This window comes from Narcine bancroftii, chromosome 6 (genome assembly GCF_036971445.1).
Source record: "Narcine bancroftii isolate sNarBan1 chromosome 6, sNarBan1.hap1, whole genome shotgun sequence".
NCBI lineage: Eukaryota > Metazoa > Chordata > Chondrichthyes > Torpediniformes > Narcinidae > Narcine > Narcine bancroftii.
The window spans coordinates 207,279,899-207,305,251 of record NC_091474.1 but is presented as its reverse complement, the minus strand read 5'-3'; the positions used below and the strand labels follow the sequence as shown (position 1 = coordinate 207,305,251).

Here is a 25,353-nt window from a genome sequence, read left to right as displayed (position 1 = left end):
GCTGATTCTTACATTATTCTCAAAGTAGGTTACTGATGCACAGCCTTGCATAAGCAAAAGCATGGTCTAAATCCTCCATTACACCTGGCCCCGCTAAAGCTAGACCCCAGGCCAACACTGCACTTACTCCCACAGAACTTTACTGACTGTAAATATGTGTTTGTTCAGCACGCGGCTCACCGGCCAGCTCTATAGCGGCCTTACGAGGGGCCATACCATATCTTCAGACACAATGGCTCCACCTGAGTTTTGGACATTGACAGCAAGAAACAGACTTTCCTACTCAAGTGGTTGAGACTGGCCTACTTGGACTTCGACCAGCCCATCACTCAGCCAACCCCACGGCCTCCCAAAAACAGTGCCCCAATCACCAGTTCGGGGTGGGGGCAGCCCTTGTCTTGGGCCTACACAGGAAGTGGCCATCGTGAGGGCTGAAACGCCCATTTCCATAGTCCGCAGGCAGAGCGGTAAAACTGGTCAGTCGTCGCCAGTGGATCGCCAGGGCCCCCAATTGGGGTCCGGGCATCCGAGGTAACCAATTGGCAGCCAGCCCGAGCTGACTATAAAGGGCAGAGTGGCCTCTGAATAAACTCAGTGTCGAAGACACTCTACTGGTGTGTCTTTCTTCTCTTGCAGATTCGAACTCCAGCCTTGGGGGTGGTGGGGTGGGATATAACCGAGAGCTATGTAGCAGCGACCCCTCTACAATCCAACATTGGATTTAAAATGTGATGAATCTCGGACAGACGTGTATTGAAGTCAATATTCCTCGTTGAGAATAAGAACCGAACTTCCAATCGAGTAAAATTGAGGGATGACCGATATTCCAATCTCTTGGTTTCGGCAGGAGCAAACTTGCTTCAGTTTCAGTTGATGTCAGCAATTCGAAAACAAACACAGGAAATATTTTGGGATATTCCCTGCTGAATTAGAAAAAATGGAAGGAGAAGCATTTCTCGTGGGAACGTAACTGGGTTTCAATCCAAGTTTGGTCCTGTTTTGAACTTCAGGAAGTTCGCACCGCTGACATCACAGCGTTTGTTGGGAAAGTCCCCCCACACCCAAAAAAAAACGGTCAGCTTTTAAATTGTCAGCCAATAAACACGGCGTAAACTAGTGCGGTTCAACTAACTCACACGACGTTAAATAAAACATCTGAACACATCGAAAACTGCCGTCCATCGTCGACATCCGGACAGCACGTCCCCTCCCCCCCCCATCACCGCCCAGACCCGCGGGCTCATGATGTCATAGCTGCCCGCGACGAGCCGGAGATCACGTGGTGGCGCCCCCACGGCCGCCATTGGTCCGCGCCGTGAGTTCAGAACGCGACTTCAACGTCTCGGCCGTTGTCGGCGGTGAAGGGAGTCGGACGTGTTATTGTTGACGTTGAGTGTGAAGGGGAAAAAAAATAAAAGCCGGAGTTTCTCCGGTCTTGGGTGACCAGGGCCCGTCCTCCGGGTTGGATTCGGGGGCAGCGCGTTTGTTTTGTGCGGAGCGGGGAGAGTCGAGGACGAGCGAACCAGTCGGTGGTCTCTGGCGCGGCCGCCATTTGCCGCCCGTGTCCGCCGACCTCGCCACGTTTCCCGTCGGTGGCCTCTTTCCCCCCCCCCCGACGCTCGGGCCCCGCTTTTACACGGGGCGGACGGGAAGCCCTGACGTTGCATGGTGACTGCCCGGCACCCTTGGCGTCCTTTCCTCAGGGCCCCAGCCCGGAGTCGAAAGCGGTGGCGGTGGCCGGCCGCGATGCATCCGCTGCCTTTGGCTTGCCCGCCGTCCACTCCTCTGCCCGTCAGCGCCTGCAGCGGCTCCAAGGTGGCTGCCAGTCACCGCCAGCGCCTCGAGGACCAGCCACAAACCAAGACGGCTGCCGGCCGGGGTCGCACGATCCGCTCCACTTCGTCCACCATTACGCTGCTTCCGAGCCACACGCCGCAGCCGGGCCCCGCCGCCACGTCGACAAGCCCCAGGGCGCCCGCTTTTCGCCCTTTACCGATGGACGGATGCACGAGCCAAGGGGAGGTGAGGAGTCTATCGACTCGCCGTGGGCTGGAAGCCCGTTCCGGAGGGGGGGGGCGTTGGCCGTTTGCTGACGGCCATCCAAAGCCGCCGATGAACTGAGGTGTGCCTGGTCTTCTCACTCACTCACTTTCTCGGCAGCAAGAGATCAAGTGCAGTGGAATTGAATGCGGGAGCGAGGGCTGGTTGTGGGTGCGTTTGCCCTTGAAGCAAAGTGCTGATCAAGTTTCAGAGACAAAGAGCTGGGGGGGAAGGGACGGTTCCGATTTAAAACTTGGGATTATGAAACAAAATTGAATTTCCACAAGTACTCGGTAGTTGGCTTTTCAGTTATTTGCAGGGGTCTCGATCGAAGTTCTACAACTTGTGGCAGAAAGCTGTCAACAGACAAGTATCATGAGTCGAGAGGAACTGAGTGCAGATTCAGCCTTTCATGAGGCAAGACAAATGGCAAAAGATGGTTGTGGGCGATAAGAGCAGGAGGGGGTGGGGGAAGAAGAGAAAACATTACAAGTCATGTCTTTACTGAGATGCGATTAACTTTCAGGTTGCTGGCCTTTTGTTAGACCAAAAGCAGGAACGGTTGTGCTTTCCTCAAACACTGACCCGAGTATTTCGAGGGTTTTGTTTTGATTTTCTATTATTTATTGGTACTTGTCATTGGTTGTGCTTTTACTGCCTAATGTCAAGTCGGTCCACTGCTGAAGTACGGTTTACAGACCTGGTCAGCACCCTAATAAAGGGATGTGATAAAGCTAGGGATGGTTTGATGAGGTTAACCTGGAGAATACGAGAACTGAACAAAGATTAGTTTACTTTGGAATAGATCTATTTCCAGAATCTGTTTTTAAAATGTGAAAATCTAATATTGATATCTTTCTCTTGGCAAATCAGAGGGTGTATTGATAGAATGGGTAGAAAGAAAGCATGAAGATGATGATGGCTGGTATACTGGATCTTGTCCATTTATAAGACGGAGGGAATAGATCTGGTCATATTTTAAAGATAAAATACATGGCTTATTAGTAGGGCTGTGAAGAGTTAGGAATACTATTTAAAGCTGCTTTTCATTTGGATTTGCCACATAGTCACAAATTCCCAATTCAAATTTAAGATTTGTCAGTCTTCCCTGCAGGAATGTCCAACTTTGGGATATTTTTACTCGGGTGAAATCTAAAAAAAAAATGACCATTTAACTGCTTTCAGTATGAGAAAAATTGCACAATGAGAGCTGCAAATATTTGGATTGAAGCCAGAAATTTGTCAACTATGTAGCCATGTTGAGGTTCAGTGTGCATTGTGGCCTAATTAATTTGTTTTTGTGTTGTAGGTGAGAAAATCCAATATGGGAAGGTATGATGAAATAATCTCTCCACACATTCAATTCATGCATTGTGTCAATAAAACAGAAGACTGTTTTCAAGTCTTAAATGCTGCCAAGAAGAGAAATAAGCGTAACCTTCTACCGAAAAAAGCCTCAGTAAAAATAAATGAAAACAGGCATAGCCAGAATGCTCCCTCAACTGAAAGCTGCAACATTCTTAAAAAAGAAGGGGGAAAGCTTGTTACTCCTGGAAACCACAACAGAAGCCTAAAATTACAGAAATTTGGTCTAAAAACTGTAACTCTTCAAGGAGATCAAAACTATGCTGGGCCAAAGTTTAGTGAGCCACCATCTCCCAGTGTTTTGCCTAAACCTCCGAGTCATTGGGTAGGGGTGCAAACCGGTTATCCAGAAGATGGGAGTAAAGAAATAATGACTGTCCACTTAAAGACTTTACTGAAAGTTAGTGCATAATTCATGAACACCAGGTTAGCTTCACATTTGTGATAAGTAAGACTGTTTAATTTGAAATTTTACAGTGTCAACAGTAGGTCCTGCATTTTAGACTGTTGTAAATTTTTGATTGTTTTTGGGATAGGCATATACAAGTGGTGCTAGTGATGAAGTGGGATTGTGTATATTAATGTAAACCATGTAATTATTTGTATATTTTCATATACTCAATTTGAAAAAGGAATTATAGTTTCATATGAGAATTTGTCTTAGACTGAGTTTAAATTTTATATTTTGTACTCAAGGGGAATGCTCAAGTTAAAAGCTAGAGCAAAGTTGTATCCTCTGCAAATGCAAGACATGGTTATCATAAAATTGACAATCTAAAATGTTTTTGACAAAACCTATTGAAGAAGTCAATGATTCAAGCACTGCTTTTATCTGCACTACTGAATACCATAAACAAGATGCACTTTCATCTTAACAGGTGTTAAGTTTATAATGTGAATTGGTCTTGTCACCAAACTAAAGCTTTTGCAGGAGGGCAAGTGTTCATTTCTACAGTTGATCTTTTGGTAAACAGAACATTTGTATGCACAATTTATGGGGCATGTAAAATTCGTAATAATCCCTTGACTAATACAGGTTGCACCTCTTCAATCCAGCGACATTGGGACCTGGCCATTGCTAGACCATAGAAAATGCTGGAAAACAGAAATGGACTCCTAAGGGAATGCTTATTGGCACTACCACCATCTTCTGCACCTCCTGGTCTCTTGGATGACATCCTGAAGGGCTAAAATAAGAACTAACAGGACTGTATCACCAAAATACTCATGCAGTGTAAAAAAAAAAAAAAATTGTGCATTAGTGCTGCCTTGGTGGCAGATCCACAAACTCATGGCGATAGATTCAAATTGTACAGGACCATAGAGCACAGGATTAGAGGTACAACCTGTATTGATAAATTTCCTTTGTTCTTTGAAAATTCTCGTCAATTTGCCTACAAAGTAAGTAGTGACAAGAACAATTAATTTTCTGCAGTTCCATTTCAGTTTCTGGGAACAAAATTTTAGGCAACTTTTTGATTGTATTGTGTCCTTTATGGAAATATCTGAGCAAAGTTTATTGGATAACTTCAGACCTGAAAACATTTAAGAATATTTTGGTCTTTGAGGATGTAAATCTGTTTAATTTTTAGTTCACTTTTAAAACAGATAAAGTAAGCTATTGCATATTTTAAGAACTACTTCAAACTTTTTCAGAACAATTAACCTATATATCAATCAGTAAATCTATAACAGGATTAAATGCTTTTTAGTGGTAGATATTGGTTTATTTGGATGTGAATTGTCATAAGTTTTACAATATTTCTACTGAGCATTGTTGGAAACTATCTGAGGCACACTTCTATAGTTTTGTAAGAAAATGTTCTCGCAGCCACTATTTATTAAATTCTGGGTTGGATTTTTTAAAAAAACAACTGTCAGCACTACTCATGATGGAAATTGTTTTCATTTTTGGGTCACATTGCACAGAACTAAATTGTTGTCTTTTGTATTAAATTGGTTGGGAGTAGGAGGGGAGTAATGCACTGAAAAGTGTTTTGTGTAACTAGATATCAATTTGAGTTTTTTTTGTTGCAAGACTTGAATTACAACAGAATAGTCAAATACATAAATGCAAAAGCTAGAACAGTTGGGTCATGGTTTATTCCTATTCAAGTCATTACCAGTTTTTAATAAGGGATAATGTTTTGGGATTGAAATGTATGTTGGCCTGTAGATGGGTATTTTCCAAAGAAAGCTGTCATATTTAATTTGCTGCAGTCTTTAATTGTACTATTCCAAGAAATTGGCAAATTTCAAAAGCAAATAAAATACAGTCGATCTCCCTCATAATTGTAGTGTTCATTTTCAACACTTGATAGTTTTATGATGATAACAATGAATAATGTGATTGTGGTAATGGCCAGGTAGGCACATATTTGTATATGATCAGGCATCAACTTTGCAATTTCCAAAAAAAAGTCCTGTGTTTGCTGGAGGACCTTTGAAAATAATTTGTTATTATTTCATCATCAACAGATGTTTTTAACATTTATGAGATGCAGGTGCACAAGCCATATTTAATATCGCCAATATTAATTGGTTTTATGATAGCTCAATTACATTTTGAGTTTAAGATCTTTAACCCCAGCAATCATGAAAGTACAGTAAGAACATTTTAAGATGGTGTGTGACCATGTTTAAGATCATATTGCATGAAAAAAACTCGTCTGTCCTATTATCAAAGTGCGGACAAGGTTAAATGATGAAATTGGTGAATAAAGTATGTGCACCTGAAGTGATATGGACTTTTTAAAAAAAAAAAATAATAATAAATAAATAATTCTCTGGACACTTCCATTCTGGCATATGGAGAATATTTCACTGCACTCTGACCTTGAGGTTTGCTGTGGATGAAATAACTTTGAGGAGCCTCTCTTTCCTGATGCAAATATTAGCTATTGTGGCCTTTTATTGTTTCCATTGTTATATATAGAGTTTTTTGAACAACATTGAGTGCTAAAGTGCTCATTTACTGCACCCACATTTCATTTGGTCATGTTATGACAGAAGAAATGGAACAGGAACCTCCCTGTGGTATAGGGGTTGAAATCAAACTGATTATAGTATATTATGCAAAACATCAGAACCACAAGGGGAAATGAGTCACGTTTAGCACATTTTAATGTTTTGCCTGCAATTGGCATTTTCCTGTTGTATACTGCTGCTGCGCAAAGGAGCTTTTAGGAGGAGTGCAGTGCGCGCAGTACTGGCCCCACCCTTTACACCCATGGTTCGTGTGCCGTGGCCGAGCAAGCTGGGACGTGGCAGCGAGGTCCTTGGGTCGTAGGTTTTATATCGGAGTGGCCTTCTCCTATGCAGGTTTCTTACCTGGGCTGGAGGGGCCTGCCTCCCCTCCTAGGTCGGTCCATACTGCCCGGACCGGGGCTGAGGCCGCCGCAGCTCACCCTGTGCCTGGACTGGGGCCGCCGCCTCCCACTCTCTGCCCGGATCGGGGCCTCCGCCTGGCCCACTCGACCGAGGCCGGGGCCGCTGTCTCCCCCTTGCTCCTGCGGATCGGGGCCGCCACCTACCCTTTGCCCGGACCGGGGCCGGGGCCCCAAAGTTCCTCAACATGATTATCCAACTGCACGAAAACCAACAAGGTCGGGTCAGATACAGCAATGAGCTCTCTGAACCCTTCTCCATTAACAATGGCGTGAAGCAAGGCTGTGTTCTCGCACCAACCCTCTTTTCAATCTTCAGCATGATGCTGAACCAAGCCATGAAAGACCCCAACAATGAAGACGCTGTTTACATCCGGTACCGCACGGATGGCAGTCTCTTCAATCTGAGGCGCCTGCAAGCTCACACCAAGACACAAGAGAAACTTGTCCGTGAACTACTCTTTGCAGATGATGCCGCTTTAGTTGCCCATTCAGAGCCAGCTCTTCAGCGCTTGACGTCCTGCTTTGCGGAAACTGCCAAAATGTTTGGCTGGAAGTCAGCCTGAAGAAAACTGAGGTCCTCCATCAGCCAGCTCCCCACCATGACTACCAGCCCCCCCACATCTCCATCGGGCACACAAAACTCAAAACGGTCAACCAGTTTACCTATCTCGGCTGCACCATTTCATCAGATGCAAGGATCGACAATGAGATAGACAACAGACTCGCCAAGGCAAATAGCGCCTTTGGAAGACTACACAAAAGAGTCTGGAAAAACAACCAACTGAAAAACCTCACAAAGATAAGCGTATACAGAGCCGTTGTCATACCCACACTCCTGTTCGGCTCTGAATCATGGGTCCTCTACCGGCACCACCTACAGCTCCTAGAACGCTTCCACCAGCGTTGTCTCCGCTCCATCCTCAACATCCATTGGAGCGCTTACATCCCTAACGTCGAAGTACTCGAGATGGCAGAGGTCGACAGCATCGAGTCCACGCTGCTGAAGATCCAGCTGCGCTGGATGGGTCACGTCTCCAGAATGGAGGACCATCGCCTTCCCAAGATCGTGTTATATGGCGAGCTCTCCACTGGCCACCGTGACAGAGGTGCACCAAAGAAAAGATACAAGGACTGCCTAAAGAAATCTCTTGGTGCCTGCCACATTGACCACCGCCAGTGGGCTGATAACGCCTCAAACCGTGCATCTTGGCGCCTCATAATTTGGCGGGCAGCAACCTCCTTTGATGAAGACTGCAGAGCCCACCTCACTGACAAAAGGCAAAGGAGGAAAAACCCAACACCCAACCCCAACCAACCAATTTTACCCTGCAACTGCTGCAACCGTGTCTGCCTGTCCCGCATCGGACTTGTCAGCCACAAACGAGCCTGCAGCTGACGTGGACTTTTTACCCCCTCCATAAATCTTCGCCCGCGAAGCCAAGCCAAAGAAAAAAAAAGACTGCTGCTATAATCATAGCTGAGATTGTATTAATGACTTGACAGATGAAGTTAAAGCACAAAAAAAAATCAAGCTTTTTTTGTGAGCTAACATCTAGGATTTTCTTAAGCTAAGTATTGGGTAGTTCAGTCTTTTGTATAGATAGTAGGTAAACTATAGATTATGTCACCTACTATTCTCTGGACCATTCACTCTTTTTGTTTTGGTTACTTATCTATATTGTTAATGAAATCCAATGTTTGCAGTGTAATGGTTTATTCTGTGGCTAAATATTTAAAAGTAGAGCTGATAACAAAAATACTTGGATGGATCAGCAATAGCACATAAAAAGAATGTGCCACAATAACACAACTGGCAAAGGTTGCTGTCTCAGCCTGAGTTAAATTTTGAGTGCAGGTGCTCTTTCTGTAGTTCTCAATGGATTCTCTTTGGTGCTCTGGTTTTCCGTCCAGCTTTCACTCATGCTGTCTGACACTGAATTGCATCAGCATTTTCATCTTTTATTATCACAGCATTAAAAATGCAATTTTTAAAATAAATTAAATTGCTTCTTTCCATTGTAATGGCACAGGTAGAAGTGTTGGATTCTGATTTCCAAAGCAATCTGTGGGATTTGTATGATTTCCCCGTGACTGCATGTCCCACATTGCAAAGACGTGGACTTTAGGCTGTGGTTAGGACACAGTCATGAAAGTCATTCAGCAGTGGTCTGAAGATGAGGAAATCATCTTACATGACAGTTTTGAGTTGGTCAACCAGTATTTGGCAAACTGCCTTAATGGATATGCTGCTGCAATCACAAGATGTCAGTAAATTTGTAGAGGACTGTGACCAATTGGAAATTGGATGAACCAGGAAGTAGACTCCTTGCTGAAGGCCAGGTTGATGGCATTCAAGTCAGGAAACCCACCCTTTTGAAAGAAAACCAAGTATGACCTCTGAAAGGCTATGAGAAAAGCCAAGACGGTACTGCACCAAGCTGAAATCCGAGGAGAACATGACAACCATCTGGAGACTGGCAGGGACCGCATGCCATCACAGAATGCAAAACCCAGAAGAAAAATGAAATTGCTCATCATTCTCTGATTAATTAAACATTCTATTCTTGCTTTGAACTGGAACGGTAAGTGATGTTTCACCCATGGTCACTACTGAAGTCAGAATGGTCTTTCAGAGGCTGAACCTATGGGTTGAAAGAGACTGGCCCTGGAAGAATCCTTGGACCTGTCTTGAGAACATGCACAGATCAACTGATGGATGTATTTACAGACAGGCCAAAGTCCCCACGCTTCAAAGGTCACCATCACATCCACCCCAAAGAAAAACAAGGCCTAAATCACTACTGACCAGAGGCTTTGACTTCCATTATGAAGTGCTTTGAGGGGATAGTCATTGGCTCATATCATCTCTAGTCTACCCACCAGCCTTGATCCACTTCAATTTGCAAGTTGGCCAAATAGATCAACAGTAAATGCCATCTCTCTTGCTCTCTGCTTGGCTCAGGATACTTGGCTGCCAGAGACCTATGTGAGATAACTGTTCATAGTTTACAGTCTACCTTCCAATATTAAAGTCCCTTACAAATTTAGAAATTTCTGCCTTGGTGCCCCCTCTACAACTGGATCCTTGACTTCCTGTCTTAATACCACAATCAGTGAAGATGGTTAACAATACCTCCATTGTCACAACACCAGCATTCCTCAAAAATGTGTACTCAGTCTATAAGCATACTCCCTCTACGTGCATGTCTGTACTGCTAATACTGTTCCAACACCATCTTCAAATTTGCTGATAACTTCACAGTTGAGAGGCAATATCAATGTAGGAGGAATACAGGAAAGAGATTGGCAGTTTTGTGGAGAGATGCCTTTTACTTTCCATGTTATAATACATTCAAATTTTGTTTTCTGTAAGCCATACGGTGTCCATGTATTTGCCTTCAGTGCTTCTGCAACCATACAGGCTCCTGTTCAATCTATTGATACAATCAGGAAGCCTTCAGTGCCTGAGGCTTTTTGGGAGCCCTTCCTGCCTTGAATCCCAGTTCCTATACCTGCTCCCCATGAACCAGTCTCCAGCATTCAACCTGTGCGAGTCCTTCAGCCAATGAGTTCCTCACTGCTGCGATCACCTTTGCTTTAGGGGCGCCTCCCATGCTTCTTAATAGGAGGGTTGTTCTGTCTATTGCTGATGCCCACAGTCGGTCCACTGCTCCCCTGGAGTCTTAGCTCCTCTTGGTATGCTGCCCAGCACAGATGCCACCATCTTGGGCACAGACCGACATGGTTGCGGGAGTTTTAAAAAAAAAACATTGGCTCCTGGACCTGTCCTGTAATAGACCAAGTAAAACCTGTATGGAACTGTCAGTGTCACAACTAGGCAGTAGGACCATGCAGATAGAGCGCTGTCTGCTACCCACTCTCCTGGGTGCCAAGAATACAACCCTCTTCCAATGCCAATAAGGCAAAAGAGATGATCATCAATTTTAGAAAGGGAAGAAATGTTGGGGGGAAGGGGAGTGCACACCCATGTCCACATTCATGATGTTGAATGCAAAAATGAAGATGACTTTTAAGTACTTGGAAATGAAGATTTCTAGTGACCTAAGTAGAAACATGCACATTGATACAAAGATCAAGAAAGTTAATCTGCCTCTAATTTCTTAACAGACCGCAATCAGTGAAGATGGGTAACAACATCTTGATGATCACACACAACAGCAGTGCATGTCCTTCCATCCTTTAACAACTCTTACAGGTGCCCCATTGAAGCTATACCTACTGAATGTATCAGTGATGTATGGAAGCTCCTCTGCTTAAGATCAGGAAAAAAATTACAGAAGAGTACTATCTCTGCTACCCACTCTCCTTGGTGCCAAGAATACAACCCCTCCCTCAATGTCAACAAGGCATCAATATTAATCTACAGGAGTCGTGTACTGCATCTGGTACTCCCATTGTGGCCTTCTCAATATTGGATAGATTGGATGCAGACTGGGAGATAACTTCGCTGAGTACCTTTGATCTGTCCACATCAATGATGGATCTCCCTGTGGCCAACCATTTCAATTCTGCTCCCCACTCCTGCTCTGATGTGTCTGTCCATGGCCTCATGCACTGGTAAACCAAGGCCATCTGTAAATTGGAGGACCAATACCTAATATTCTGTCGAGGCACTCACCAACTGGATTGTATTAACATTAGCTTCTCTGGTTTCTGCTTGACCATTCCCTGTTCTCCCTCTCTTCCCTATTCCTCTGTCTCCTTTCCTCCAGCTCTTCACCCCTTTCCTCTCCATTCACAAAGCCATCTCCTCTCCCCATATGCTATTGGGAGCTTACTCATATCCAACTATTTCCTCCTGCCTGTGGGCCTGTCCATTGTCCATTCTCCCCCCCCCCCCCAACCACCACCATTTTATTCAGATGCCTGTCTACATTTTGCTTACACCTTGATGAAGGGTTCAGGCCCAAAATATTGGTTTTATCTTTTTCTTTGCTATATAAAATACTCTGATCTGAGTTTCTCCATAATTGTGTATCTGGAATTTTGCTGTTTGTGGGTATGATTAGATTTTATTTTTCAGAATACAAGATTTAACAAAAGTCTAACTTTAGTCTTGGATTTGTGACACACTTTTAAATTTAGACTCTTGGTGAGTAGAACAAAGAACATTACAGGCCTTTCAGCCCATGATGTTGTATCAACCTACATAAACACTTCACAATCTAAACGTTCCCTACCTCACACTCAGACCCTATATTTTTCTTGCATCTATATGCCTGTCTAGGGAATCTATTAGTCTATTTACTGTAGAAGTCCAACAATCTGAACTGCTCAGGGATTGGGTCGGAACAGATTTTCCAGAATCTTCGGCAGTACTTTATAAAATTAAAATTTAAGGAGGAATAAATAAGAGAGGAACAGGTAATTTATTCATTAGCAAATACAGCATGCTTCATGTATCAAAACAAGCAGTTTTAAAGAATGCTGTTGCGCATCTGTGGTGCTTGTGCATGCACGCCAACAACCCGCTAAGTTTAAAGTTTGAGAGTTTTGGAAAAGTCTGGATTCTTGGGCGATCTGGATTTCTGACATCCAGATTTTTGCACTGTATGTTGGGTCTCTAGGAGGTCCCAAAAAATAATTTCACTTTTACTTAGCAGGAATTAATATTACAATATTCCAATTAATTTGCTTAAAATATTAGTTTGAGCAGGGCAAACCTCATCTTAATTCTACTTTTTTTAAAAAAAATTGCTGACAAGTGAAGATAAAGTGAGATCATATCAGTGTATGTGAAATAGAAATAATAACTTCTGTCATATGGTTGGGAAATGTCTCAGATGAGTTACTTTCCCTAAAAGAGCTCTCATCAGCGAAACTATTGTTCATTGATTTATAACTTGGGTTTTTTGGGGTGTAACTCAAAAATAATTATCAAGATGTTATAAATTTAGTTTGTCGCATGAGAGCTGCAGCAGGAGAGCTGTCACGTACATTAAAGAAGGATTCTCTTCTCTCACTAAAGAGCCAGGGAGGAGCGGTCTCTTCTGAAATTACAATGCTATTGGATTTCAGCATCAAGGAGGGTTGAGGGGAAATAAAAGTTATGGACATCAAAAAAGAAATGGAACCTCTTAGTTCCTGCTTTAAGAATGATGGAGATGTGGAAATTTCACTTGAGACTTGAAGAATACAATGAAGCTATCAATAGATACAGAACAAATTTATCAAAGGTAAGAGTTGAGGTTCTCAAAAGAAGCAAAAAAACTCCAAGGAAATTTGGTTAAACTCTTCTTCTAATATTAGTAAATGGGAAAAAAAAATGGCTAAATGTATTCTTATCTTTGGGTAAGTTGTTACTTTTTTTGTAAATCAGAGTTTCACTGCATGGAAACAGGCCCTTGGGTCCACTTGTCCTTGCTAGTCAAGTTGTCTACCTCACTTTAGTCTAGTTGCCTGTCTTTGGCCCATATCTCCTCAATATTCTGCCTGACTACATGCTTTTTTAAATGTTGCACCTGTGTGATCGTACAGATTCTATCACCAATGTGTAGATGGTAGTGTAGGATGACTGTGATTGGCTGAGAGTGTAGCCACGCCTACTGGCAGGTCTTAAAGGATTGCTCCTAGCCCAGACCAGGTCATTCTGGACTGGTCGACCTACTTGTGATAGGCTCCAGTCTTTTAGTTAATAAAAGCCTTGGTTTGGATCAACAAGCCTTTGGTTCTTTCGAAGTGCATTACAACTTGTAACTGATCTTACCACTTCCTCTGGCAGCTTATTCCATATATTCAACCAGGCCCACAAAATGATTCAGAAAACTGTCAAAGACCATCTGTAGGTTTTCCATCCTCTATTTGGGGGGGGGGGGGGGGAGGTGCCCCTCAGGTTCCTTTTGAATATTTCACCTTGTATCTATTCCTTCTCATTTAAGGTCCCTACGCTGGGGGTAAAAAAAAAACTGTCTATTGATCTTATCTACATGATTTTTTAAAAATCCCTCTTTGAAGTCATCCTTTGGCCTCCTATGCTTCAAGATTCCTTAAGTGTTGTAATAGGACAGAACATGTAATATTACATGAAATTGCCTTATTACACTATTAGTGTCACTTGACACCCCTTACTGTATGATGGAAAGAAAGCAAATAAAGAGTCCCTGAGTGTCCGTGAATTCGCCTCCAGTGCTCCTGTAGTCTAATTCTCTAGAACAGCACAGACACCTGATCGATTCTTCAGCAACCCGAGGTCCAGATACAAACTTCCAACACAATCAGGAAGCCTTCAGCCCTCGAGGTTCTTCGAGAGCCCTCCTTGCCCTCAGCACCTTCTCGAATTCCAGCTCTGGTACTTGGTTCCCATAAGCCAATCTCCGGCAGCCTGTGTGGGTCCCCTAACCATGTCTCCTGCAGCCTGTGTGGGTCCTTCAGCCACAGACTCCGTTGCTGGTTTGGCTGCCGTGGCCACCATCTCTGCTGTTCCTTCTGAAAAGGGATGTTCCTCCCGTGTCTGATGCCCTGCGCCAGTTTGCTGCTTCCCCGAAGTCTGCAACCCCTCTTCGCCGTTGCTGACACAGGTGCCGCCACCTTGGGCACAAACCATTGCGGTTGCTGGATTTTACTTCCAAAAGCACTCCGCTCCTTTAACAGGACCCACCAGCATTAGGACCGGGCATTTGAACTCTTGGCAGCAGTGCTGTGTTTCCACACTCTGGGGTCTGTTTTTTTATTTAAAAGGAGAAAAGTTCCCATGGATGTTTTCTGCACCCTTTCCAACTTGATGATATCTTTCCTATAGCTGGGTAATCAAAATTCTCCTATCTTATCGTATGCATATTCTTGAACATTTGCTGCCCAAAAGCTGCTTGGATCCAATTAGTCAGAAGCTTCAACTTTAAATTAAAGTTTATTGTAACTTACCAAGATGCAGTGATAAAATTTCTTTTGCTAGCAGTCCAGCTGGACATTTTGTACATAGTACAGAAGTGCTGAGTATAGATCAAAGGCACTATATATTTTTTTTTACAATTATGAAGTTTAATTTGGAGTCTGATAACAACAGGAATTAAACTGTCCTTGAATCTGATTGTACATAATCTCACACTCGTGAACCTTCTATCTGATGGGGTTGAAGAGAGTGTGGACTAGATTGGGTGAGTCTTTTGAAATGTTGACCATTTTTCCAAGGCAGTGGGAGGTGTAGATGGGGGTCAATGGAAGGAACGTGTCACCTTTATAACCCTATCCATTTCCTGTGGTCAGTAACATGCCCTGATAGGATATTTTCAAGTGTGCATCTATAGAAATTGTGACAGGAGCATGTCAGCATTTTTCTATTGGTAAAAAGATTGATACCCTAGTGGTTAAATTAGGATTTGGATTCAGTTTAGAAAACATTTTGGGCTCCAAAAGTTTTTTTTTTAGTCCTATTTTATTGAACTTTTTTTTCAAACATCTTTGATAGATTTTGCTTTTCCGGAATGGTCCACATTAGGTATTCAATGGCCTTCTTGGCCAATGCTTCAATGTGAGTGGACCAGGACAAGTCACTGGAGATGTTTACTCGGGAGGTGTCTATTTCTAGGAAATTAAATCTATCTGATCTCCTCACCATTGATAGAGACTGGGGACTAGGTCCTTGGTCAAATTATTTCTTTTGAACATTCTAGCCCTCCTTACATACTGCTTTTCCTTTAAAAATTGCTAAAACCAGATTGACCTTGGTGTAACAATTACTAAGAATCATAAACATCTGTTTAAAGAGAATTTCCTTGTTTTATGATTTGTATCTCTATTCAACCCAGAAATTTTCTATTGTTTTGATACTTGGAACGTCTCTGCCTTTTCCTATTGGTAAAAAAGATGAATAATGTAGTGGTTAGAGCTCCAAAGGTTTCTTCTTTTCAGCCCTATTTTATTGAATTTTTTTCAACCGTCTTTGATAGATTTTGCTTTTCCGGAATGGTCCAGATTAGGTATGTCTTGGGTAAACTTGTATCTCTCACTTTGTTCGTTTTAGATTGGTCACACACAGTGTTCGAGCTACCGAAAGAAAATAGACACACACCGAGAGCAGTTCACTTTATACAAGTCTTTATTGCTAAATCTAAAGCTGAATTCACACTACAATATGCAAGCCCTTCCCAATTATACTTGCCTGGACTGGTCCCAACTGCCAAAGTGAGGCAACGACTGCATACTTGTAGTAGGTTGTCTGGGCGCTGGTAGCAGCTTCTCCACCTCCCCGGACCGGGACGTCGGTTTGGAATCTTGAAGTTCTTCTTGCTTGAGAGATGTTGCCACCTCTCGGAGAGTCTCAAACTTCAGCAGTGGGACCATGGCTTATATTACCCAAAAGTTGTTTACTTCAGATCTTATCTCTTTGAACAAATGATTTAATTATCTTCAAGGTCTCCTGACAGTCTGCGACCAACAAAAGACAACTGCATCTCTTGGCCTCATGGTGGAAGATGGATAATGTCTACTGATTCATATGCATCCCTGGGCCCCATAGTAAATTTAAATAATGTCTTCCTATTTAACTGCATCCTGGGCCCCATGGTGGAATTTAGATGTGTTTACTAAATATGCATCCTGGGCCTCATAGTGTAATTGAGATTATGTCTTCTTTCCTTCTTCTTCCCGTTGTTTTTGGTTTTTCTTTCTTCGCTGCCATTTTCTTCACACTTTTACTTTCACTTTGTTTTGGTTTTTAAGTTTGTGCCTTTGCTTTTTCTCTATTTTTTTTATCTTTTCTGGAGAGGGCTGGAGTTGAGATTATGTCTTCTGATGTAACTGCATCCCTTCTTGCATCAGCTAGTCTAAATCCTCCATTACAAGGTATTCAATGCTTTTTTATGATTTATTTATTGACAATAATCTTGCTACATTTCAGCAAATTTCTTTTAAATTTAATTGACCAAATTCTCATTTTTTTAGATATTTGCAGATTAGGGACTTCCTTCATTCTCAATCTTCAAAATTCTCGCAAGTTTTTCTATCTCCTTTCCATACTCCAACTTGTTGTTGGAGATTCTAACTATGAAAGTAATAAAGTGGCTTCGGAGCTGCGTTGAGGATAATCGTGGAGGAACTACTGTCACCAATCCTCTGATTACACTGGACAACAAAGATTTTGCTTCCTGAACACTTTTGGAAGTATTTTATGGATTTTGCGATGCAGATCATAAAAATCTCCTTAAATTTCCTATCACGTACCATTTTTTAGATGTCATTTTTTTGTGATTTCCTGTCATATTTTAAGTCCACTTCAAGCATACAAAACCAATTTTTTTGCATTTGTATTTGGACATCTTCCCTGCTGATCTTGGGGCAATCAATGATGAACATGGTAAAAGATTTCACCAGAGCAACTGGAATCCATCAAAGCTGGCTATTTTTGGACACTCGTGTTGAGTTTGAGTAAGGCCCCCCAGGGTTGGCATCATGGGTGGGGGTGGTGGGGGGGGAACACATTTGCAGGTCATCTCCTAACTCCTCCTAACTCACTCTCTCGGAGTTGCATGTGCCACAGCTTGTTGGCTGGTTTAGTGGAATTTTTCCAGACTCTATAAACTTAAGGACATATCTGTGTATTATGGTGGTAAATTTTTAATTTTGGAAGAAAATAGGGAAGGAGGAGGAAGGGTGAAAAGACTTTAAATCAGTTGTAGTTCCAACTTTTGTGTTTTAAATGGAAGATACATCTATTTAAATTGAAGCTTATACAAGATGATTTTGTGTGGGTGTGGTGATATGTTTCCTCCATTGTATATAGTTATCATTGTCTGTTGTATATACGGAGCTAGCCCGCCAATGGATGACTCATACGCTATGACTCCACCCCTGTGGTCCTGGGCCACAAAAGTCGAGCCCTTTCCCTTGCCACCATTCCTATCCTGGAATCTAGGCCAGCAAGGTTCTTCAGAATATTAAAGCCTATCATTTCCTCAGCTTGTCTCTGTGGTTACTGGTAGTGCCCTACAATTTTATACACAGAAATTATTTCTCCAGTAATGGAGAAACTGCTGCGCTCCAATTGACTGGAAGTGGACCCCCAATCTCCCTGGAGCGTCTGAACTCTATGAGCAGTGGATCAGCTGCTATGGTAACTTCCTTGAGGCTGCTGCCGATCTGATGGACTCTGACGAAAAGAAGCTCAAGGTGCTGCAAGCAAGAGTCGGCCAGAGAGCATTCCAGGCAATCGGACTGTGCCACATATACCGAAGCAATGGCTGAGCTCCCAGCCCTCCATAAACCAAGGATCAACAATGTCTAGTCACAATATCTCCTGGCTTCCCAAAAGCAGCAACCCGGTGAGTCGGCCGAAGAATTCATTCGTGCCCTGCTTGTGCTGGAGAAAGATTGTGGGGGTAGTTCACTCCTGTACCGGTGGTCCAGTGCATTGAAAACCTGATCCGGGACGCCTGAGTGTCGGGGTTGAGGTCTGACTACATTTGGTAGTGTCTCTTCGAAGAAGACCAGTTGCCACTGAAGCGAGCCATACAATTAATCAGGACTCTAGACTCAGCCCAGTTCCACACAGAATCGATCACGGACAAAAGCAGGCCCTACATTTGCATGCCAAAAATGTCACCATTTTGCAACGACAGCAGCAGTGGTGACCGAACGCTTTTTCTGTGGGCACCCATAGTGACTTTGTCCCGCAAGGGACGCAAGCTGCTCGGGCTGTGGAAAGAGGGAACACACTCTGCGGGTATGTCAAACTAAGACCTTTGCTTGAAGCATTGCAGCGTGTATGCCCAATGGGCAGATCCCGCCCCTACTTCAGGTACAGACCGCATACGTGCAGAGAGGGGCACCATCTTACCTGCCAAAGCCCCTGCCTTCTGCATGGTCTGCGCAGGCACAGCCACTTCCGCCTTCTTCCTCTACCTCAGCAGCCATGACCGTGTGGTCAAGATGGAGGCCGCCATCTTGTGCATCAGGCCTGGCATCTGTAATGCTGAACTAGACCAGCCCTCATCTGATTGCCCACTCAATAATGCAGATCGAGGTGAATGGACATAAAATGAACAGCCTATTCGACAACAACAGCACAGAGAGTTTTATTCACCCGGACGTTGCCCGCAGACTCTCGCTCCCAGTCTGGCCGATGAGCAGCTCGATATCGCTGGCAACCAAAGATCACCAAACTGACATGGGGGGGGGGAGGGGGGGCGGTATTGTGTTACGTCTCTGATGGTGGGGGACGAACGTTACAATAATTTCTCGCTAATTGTTATGATCCAACTCTGCGCACCAATTTTCTTGGGCTTGGACTTTCAAAGCTAGTTCAAGAGCATGACAATGGAGTTTGGAGGCCCCCAGCCACCCATCACAGAGAGCAACCCACAATTTGCAGACACCTCCCCCAGTCCAGCCTGTGGCCTTACCACTCTTCGGGTATCCCCTCCGTTGCTATTTGCGAACCTCACCCCGGATTGACGACCCATCGCTACCAAGAGCAGGTGCTACAGTGCCAAGGACATGGCATTTATCTGGGCTGAGGTTCAGCAACTCCTGACGGAGGGAATCATCGCCCCAAGTACCAGCCCCTGGAGAGCCCAGGATCTGATGATCAGGTGTGGGAGCAAGCCACAGGTGGTCATTGACTACGGTCAAACCATCAATCGCTTCACCCAGCTGGACACTTATCCCCTTCCCCGGATAGCCAACATGGTTAACAAGGTCGCGCAATATCGTGTATTCTCGACCATTGAGCTTAAGTTGGCCTATTTCCAGCTTCCTCTCTGCCCCAGTGACCAAAATTATACAGGTTTTGAGGCCGACAGGAAACTTTTTCATTTTCTCTGGGTTCCCTTTGGTGTCATCAACTGTGTCTCTGCAATCCAGAGGGTGATGGACCTCCCCCTACCTTGATTATGTCACCACCTGCAGCCACAATCAGTAGGACCACGACGTGAATGTAGCTAAATTTCTGCGGACTGCAAAATCCCTCAACCTTACATACAATAAAGACAAGTGTGTCTTTAATACCAATCGCCTAGCTCTCCTGGGATGTGTCGTAGCACATGGTGTCATTGCCCCAGACCCCGACCACATGCATCTCCTAATGGAGCTCCCAGTTCCGAACACCCTGAAAGCACTGAAGAAGTGCCTGGGGCTGTTCTCCTACAATGCACAATGGGTGCCCAACTACGCCAATAAGGCCCATCCCCTCATTAGGTCCACAATGTTTCCATTATCGGTGGAGGCCCAGGGTGCTTTTCTGGAGATCCGAGAGGACATCGCAAAGGCCACGATGCATGCCATGGACGAATCCATCCTTTTCCAGGTGGAGAGTAATGCTTCCGATTTCGCGATGGCCGCCACATTAAACCAGGCAGGCAGGGCAGTAGCCTTTTTTTCCCATACACTCCATGGCCCTGAGACACGGCACTCCTCAATCGAGAAGGAGGCGCAGGCAATTGTTGAGGCAGTGTGCCACTGGCGCCACTATCTGGCCAGGAAAGTTTACCCTGCTGACAGACCAATGAGCCCTCACCTTTATGTTCAGCATGAAGCAGCGGAGGTAAAATCAAGAATGACAAGATCCTCAGGTGGAGAATTGAGCTCTCCACCTATAATTATGATATCTTGTACCTGCCAGGTAAACTCAACGATCCACCTGATGCCCTATCCCGGGGGACATGTGCTAGCGCGCATCCCGACCATCTTCAAGCCCTACACGATTCCCTCTGCCACCCTGGAGTAACGAGACTGTTCCACTTAATCAAAACTCGGAACCTCCCATCCTCCATCGAGGGTGTCAGGTCCATGACCAGATGCTGTCGGATCTGTGCTGAATGCAAGCCACAGTTCTACAGACCTGACAAGGCACACCTCATTAAAGCCACTTGCCCCCTTCCCTTGTCAAACAGGAACATTTATTTCCTGAATGTGATTGATGAATATTCCCAGTTCCCTTTTACCATCCCCTGTCCGGATATGACCTCGGCCACAGTGATTAAGGCACCACACAGTATCTTCACCCTGTTCGGGTACCCTGATTACATTCACAGTGATCGGGGTTCTTCATTCATGAGTGAGGAGCTGCGGTAGTATTTTCTTGCCAGAGTCATAGCCATCAGTTAAAACCCCAGGGGTAATGGAGAGTTGGAACGGGAGAATGCCACAATTTGGAAGGCTGTGCTCCTGGCCCTGAAGTCCAGAGACCTGCCAGTGTCACGCTGGCAGGATGCCCTGCCAGAGGCATTGCATGCCATCCGCTCACTCCTTTGCACTGCCACGAACATCACCCCTCATGAATGCATATTTGTCTTCTCTGGAAGTTGGCAAATGGTTCTCGATTTCCCCCATGCTTGGCGACACCAGATCCGGTCCTTCTCAGGAGGCACGTGAGGGGCCATAAGACTGACCTGTTGGTTGAAGAGGAGCACCTTATTCATGTGAACCCTCAGTACGCTTTTGTGAGGAACCCCGATGGCCACGAGGACACTGTACCTGTCCGGGATCTGGCATATGCTGGAGAGCCCAGAACCACTTGTTACACCCCTGTTCACCCTGCGTTTAACATTATCCCACAATGGGACTCACTGTTAGAGGCAGACTCGCCTGGGATACCACCTCCTGCAGACCTCACTCCAATGGGACCGGCTCCCATCAGGGCACTGACCCGCCTCCCTTCAGTTCTGTAACTGACATCGGCCTGACACAGACAGTACCCTCTCTGTCTAGTCCAACGGTGACCCCGTCTGTAGACACTCACCTGGCGGAACAGCAGACTACTCCCACACCTGCTTCCTTCAGGTCCCGTAGGTCACTGGTGAGACTGAATCTTTAGTCTTGGCAGTTTATTTTCTGTTCCAGGTCTAAGGGGAAGGGGGATCTGTTCTAAAAGGAGGGGTGAATGTGGTGATATGTTTCCTCCATTGTATATAGTTATTGTCTGTTGTATATATGGAGCTGGCCCACCCACAGATGACTCGTATCCTATGACTCCTCCCCTGTGGTCCTGGGCCATAAAGTTTGAGCCCCTTTCCTTGCCACCATTGCTATCCTGGTTCTTCTGTGTATTAAAGCCTATCGTTTCCTCAGCTTGTCTCTGTGGTTACTGGTAGTGCTCTACAGTGGGTAATGTCAAGTTTCAATATTTAAAGCTCTTCTATGTTTTACCACTCTTTTGGGTTAGTATTGTGATTTCACTGTTCATTTTGGAGAGAATGGGTGAATTAATTTTAAATGCATATTCCCCACTCTCCTCCCCTTACCTTCACTCTCTTGTTGATGCCATTGTTCTCTGTGGTCGCTGCCTGAGCCATGAGGCCCCTCCAGCTTTTCCCAGGCATCTGTACTGTCTGTGTTTCCCCTCCCTACCCGCCCATCAAGCACTTAACCTGATCCACAGCTCAACGGCCGCTCAGCTTGGATCCACCATGACGAGCCAAGAACCTCTGACCCTGGACGGTGGAAATACAGAGGATCCTCAACACAAACTGCAGCGTGGCAAAGACCCTTTGGCTTGCTGTATTCGTGCTGTCTGAAGAACACATTCTGCATTGTATGGTGTTCCATCTCAATTCAAGAGTTCTAACTCAGTGGTTCTCAACATTTTTCCACTCATATGCCACCTTAAATAATCCCTTACAAACCACAGAGCACCTGTGACACCCTATGCCATAGAATAGATGCTCTGTGGTTAAAAAGGGATATTTAAGTTGGTATATGAGTAGAAAAATAAAGGTTGAGAACAACTGATTTAAATACATCGGACCTGGAGAAAGATCCTGTTTCCACCAGCATGTCAAGAAGCCAACAGTGGAGAACCTTCCAACATTGTTCTCTTATCCATGCTGCTTACACTGTCAACAGCCCGGGTGGCAATAGCCCAATGTGGAGAAGGGTGCATGAGGAGGCGAGGGGTGCAGGAGCTCTGCAGGAGGACAGAGACGCTGCAGACCTCAGGCTCAGACTTGCGTGTGCTTTTTGCAAACTCGTGGTGTGAGCATTGATTGAGCTACTAGAGAAGTAGGACTACAATAATATGTGTAATATTGTACTAGTACATAACATACACAATAAAATATCATGAAGTTAAGTTATATGAATCAATTATAACATATAATGTATTCCATAATAATAATATTGTTCTTTGGCTTGGCTTCGCGGACGAAGAATTATGGAGGGGTATGTCCACGTCTGCTGCAGGCTCGTTGGTGTCTGACAAGTCCAATGCGGGACAGGCAGGCACGGTTGCAGCGGTTGCAGGGGAAAATTGGTTGGTTGGGGTTGGGTGTTGGGTTTTTCCTCCTTTGCCTTTTGTCAGTGAGGTGGGCTCTGTGGTCTTCTTCAAAGGAGATTGCTGCCCGTCGAACTGTGAGGCGCCAAGATGCACGGTTGGAGGCGATATCAGCCCACTGGCAGTGGTAGCACTACTACCTAGGGCCGGTGCTAGGAATTGTGGGGCCCAATTAGAAAATTGATAGTGGGGCCTCTACTCTACAAAAGTTGAAATTAATGTTTTATATTTTGTGTAGTATGCCAGTCTTAGCCAAAAAGCATTAAATGCTTGATATACTAAATATTGAAAGACAATATGAAAGTTTTAATTTTTTAATACAAGTTAAGACAATTACAGACGTACTGTTTATATCCAGTCTTTTAGAAACAGACTTTTCTGGCTTTTTTATTTGCAAAATCTTTCAAAATAATTTCAAAGTCAATGGTTTTAGTAATGCCATTTTCTATAGATATCATCGCCAAATTGTTTAGTCTCTCGTGAAATTGTTGACCATAAGTATGTTTTAATCCGTTTTAGTTTTGAAAAACTTCTTTCGCCCGATGCGACTGTTACGGACATTGTTAAGTAAATCCTCAAAGCAATAAAAACATCCGGGAATGCTGTGAATCGATTGTTTACGTCCAGGTACTCAAACAGAGTTTGAGGCTTGACGATACTGAAGGGAAGAAAAGTTTTCAGAGCTTCAATTTCTTCGGCCAACAGATAACCATCCTCGTCTTTAGTTGTTTCAGTAACTACCCGTCCATCAGTGCTCTGTTTTAGTATGGTGTCAGTTAAAGCTGTGTGTTTCCTTACTTCTGCCTTTTGTAAGCTCTGAAAGTTATTTAAAAATCCAAATAATTTTACATGGCTTTTAAGCTGCTTAAATCTAGACTCTAAAGATTGAATAGCTTTATGTAGCACTAAGCTGAAGCACTGAACTCTGTATGCTTCTTTTGGATCATCTAAAGCTTGATCTTTTTCCCCATATGAAAACATTCTCTTCCTTCTACATAGTTTTTCTTGAAATTGTCTAAACTCCAATGGTAATTCAACAGCTTCAGCCAATTAATTTGCGCCTGTTAGGACATCATTAAAACAGCCCTCTCTATAAATTCTTAGCCATGATAATAGTTTTTCCAAATGACTCCATGCCTTCATCAATGTCCTTTGTTTCACCTTGTAGTCCCTTGCTTACATAGTTAACTTTAAAAAGTAAAGAAACTGCGCTATTGCTGCTAGCCTTTTGAATACTTGCGGCCAGTGCTTTGCATGTTCATTGATGATTATTTCAAGTTCTTTGTCAATTGTCTGTCCACGACAAAGTCTTTGGTGTAACTCCCTGAAACTCCTTGTGGCTTCCAAATGGCTTTTTAGAATTTTCATGCTCACAAAACCTTGTATGAAGATTAGACCAGTTGTTGAATCCACTTGTTGATAATGCACTGGTTGTTTTCTTACTAAAACGTTTACAATAAAACCAATAAATTCTATCAGCAGACTGAGTATATAATCCAAGATCTTTCAACACACTCCCCATTTGGAAGTTTCCTCTTACAGTGAAACTTTGTAAAAACACAATCCCTTTTCATTTCGTGGAAAGTTGTTCACTGGAATAGGAGGACCTTTCATGTTAAATAATCTCTTACATTTTGATTTATATATGCTGGCCAGTTGACTGGGTCATCATAAATGTTAATTACAACTGTACTCATGGATGATCCATCATTGCATGATGTTTGGGCTTGGTCTTTTTCGGCTATAAATGGCCTTTCCGCTTTGGCACTGTCTTCTGGTGTATTGAGATGGTCTTCAATTTGATTCACAGCTGCATCATCCTTTTCTAACTTATCAATTTCATCATTAAATTCATAAACTGTAATTGGACTCAAGGCTGTATTGTCATTTTCTGAATTGTTTTTGTTTTCTTCATCCTCAATACATGGGCGCTTCAAAGATGGCGTGACAAGGAATTTTGCGATAGCACCTCTGTTTTTCATTTTCAGCTACTTTAGCCTTGGCCAGTGCTCGTTTCTGGTTGCCGCTTAAATACTTACGGCCTTTGTCTCTATCTCTGCTTGTGCTGGCCATGTAAAATGACATACAAATTTTAAGCTGCTAATTCTCTGGACTATATTTTTAAGGTTTAAAAAAAAGTATATTTTAAAATGTTTAGACTTAAAATTACACAAAAAACTTGACGTTTGCATTTTGTTATAAAATCGGACTCAACATCCCTGATAACATGTCTACGTTGTCCCAACAGTGGAACAATGTTGTCATCGTCATTGGTACAGCGCAAGAAACCATCATCAATCCTACGTCATTTTGCTCATTAGCTTTATGTTGTTCCAA

The 25,353-nt window shown here is 43.8% G+C and overlaps 1 protein-coding gene across 2 annotated transcripts; it reads left to right on the top strand.

The window, feature by feature from the left end:
- Nucleotides 1–1,183: 1,183 nt before the first annotated feature.
- Nucleotides 1,184–25,353, top strand: LOC138737000 (proline-rich nuclear receptor coactivator 1-like). 2 transcript variants are annotated; one of them, XM_069887346.1, is made up of 3 exons: nt 1,184–2,022; nt 3,350–3,372; nt 25,265–25,353. In XM_069887346.1, exons 1-3 carry the CDS (start codon nt 1,666–1,668, stop codon nt 25,335–25,337), a joined length of 453 nt encoding a protein of 150 aa, XP_069743447.1. In that variant the 5' UTR covers nt 1,184–1,665; the 3' UTR covers nt 25,338–25,353. The 2 variants fall into 2 exon arrangements, with proteins under 2 accessions (XP_069743447.1, XP_069743446.1); XM_069887345.1 differs by lacking the exon at nt 25,265–25,353 and having other exon boundaries at nt 1,211–2,022; nt 3,350–5,697.

Bases quoted from the DNA above. Each gene is read 5' to 3' on its own strand.
- LOC138737000 (XM_069887345.1), top strand. From the start codon at position 1,666: ATGGTGACTGCCCGGCACCCTTGGCGTCCTTTCCTCAGGGCCCCAGCC. The intron at 2,023-3,349 runs GTGAGGAGTCTA...TTTGTGTTGTAG, and splicing joins GATGCACGAGCCAAGGGGAG to GTGAGAAAATCCAATATGGG.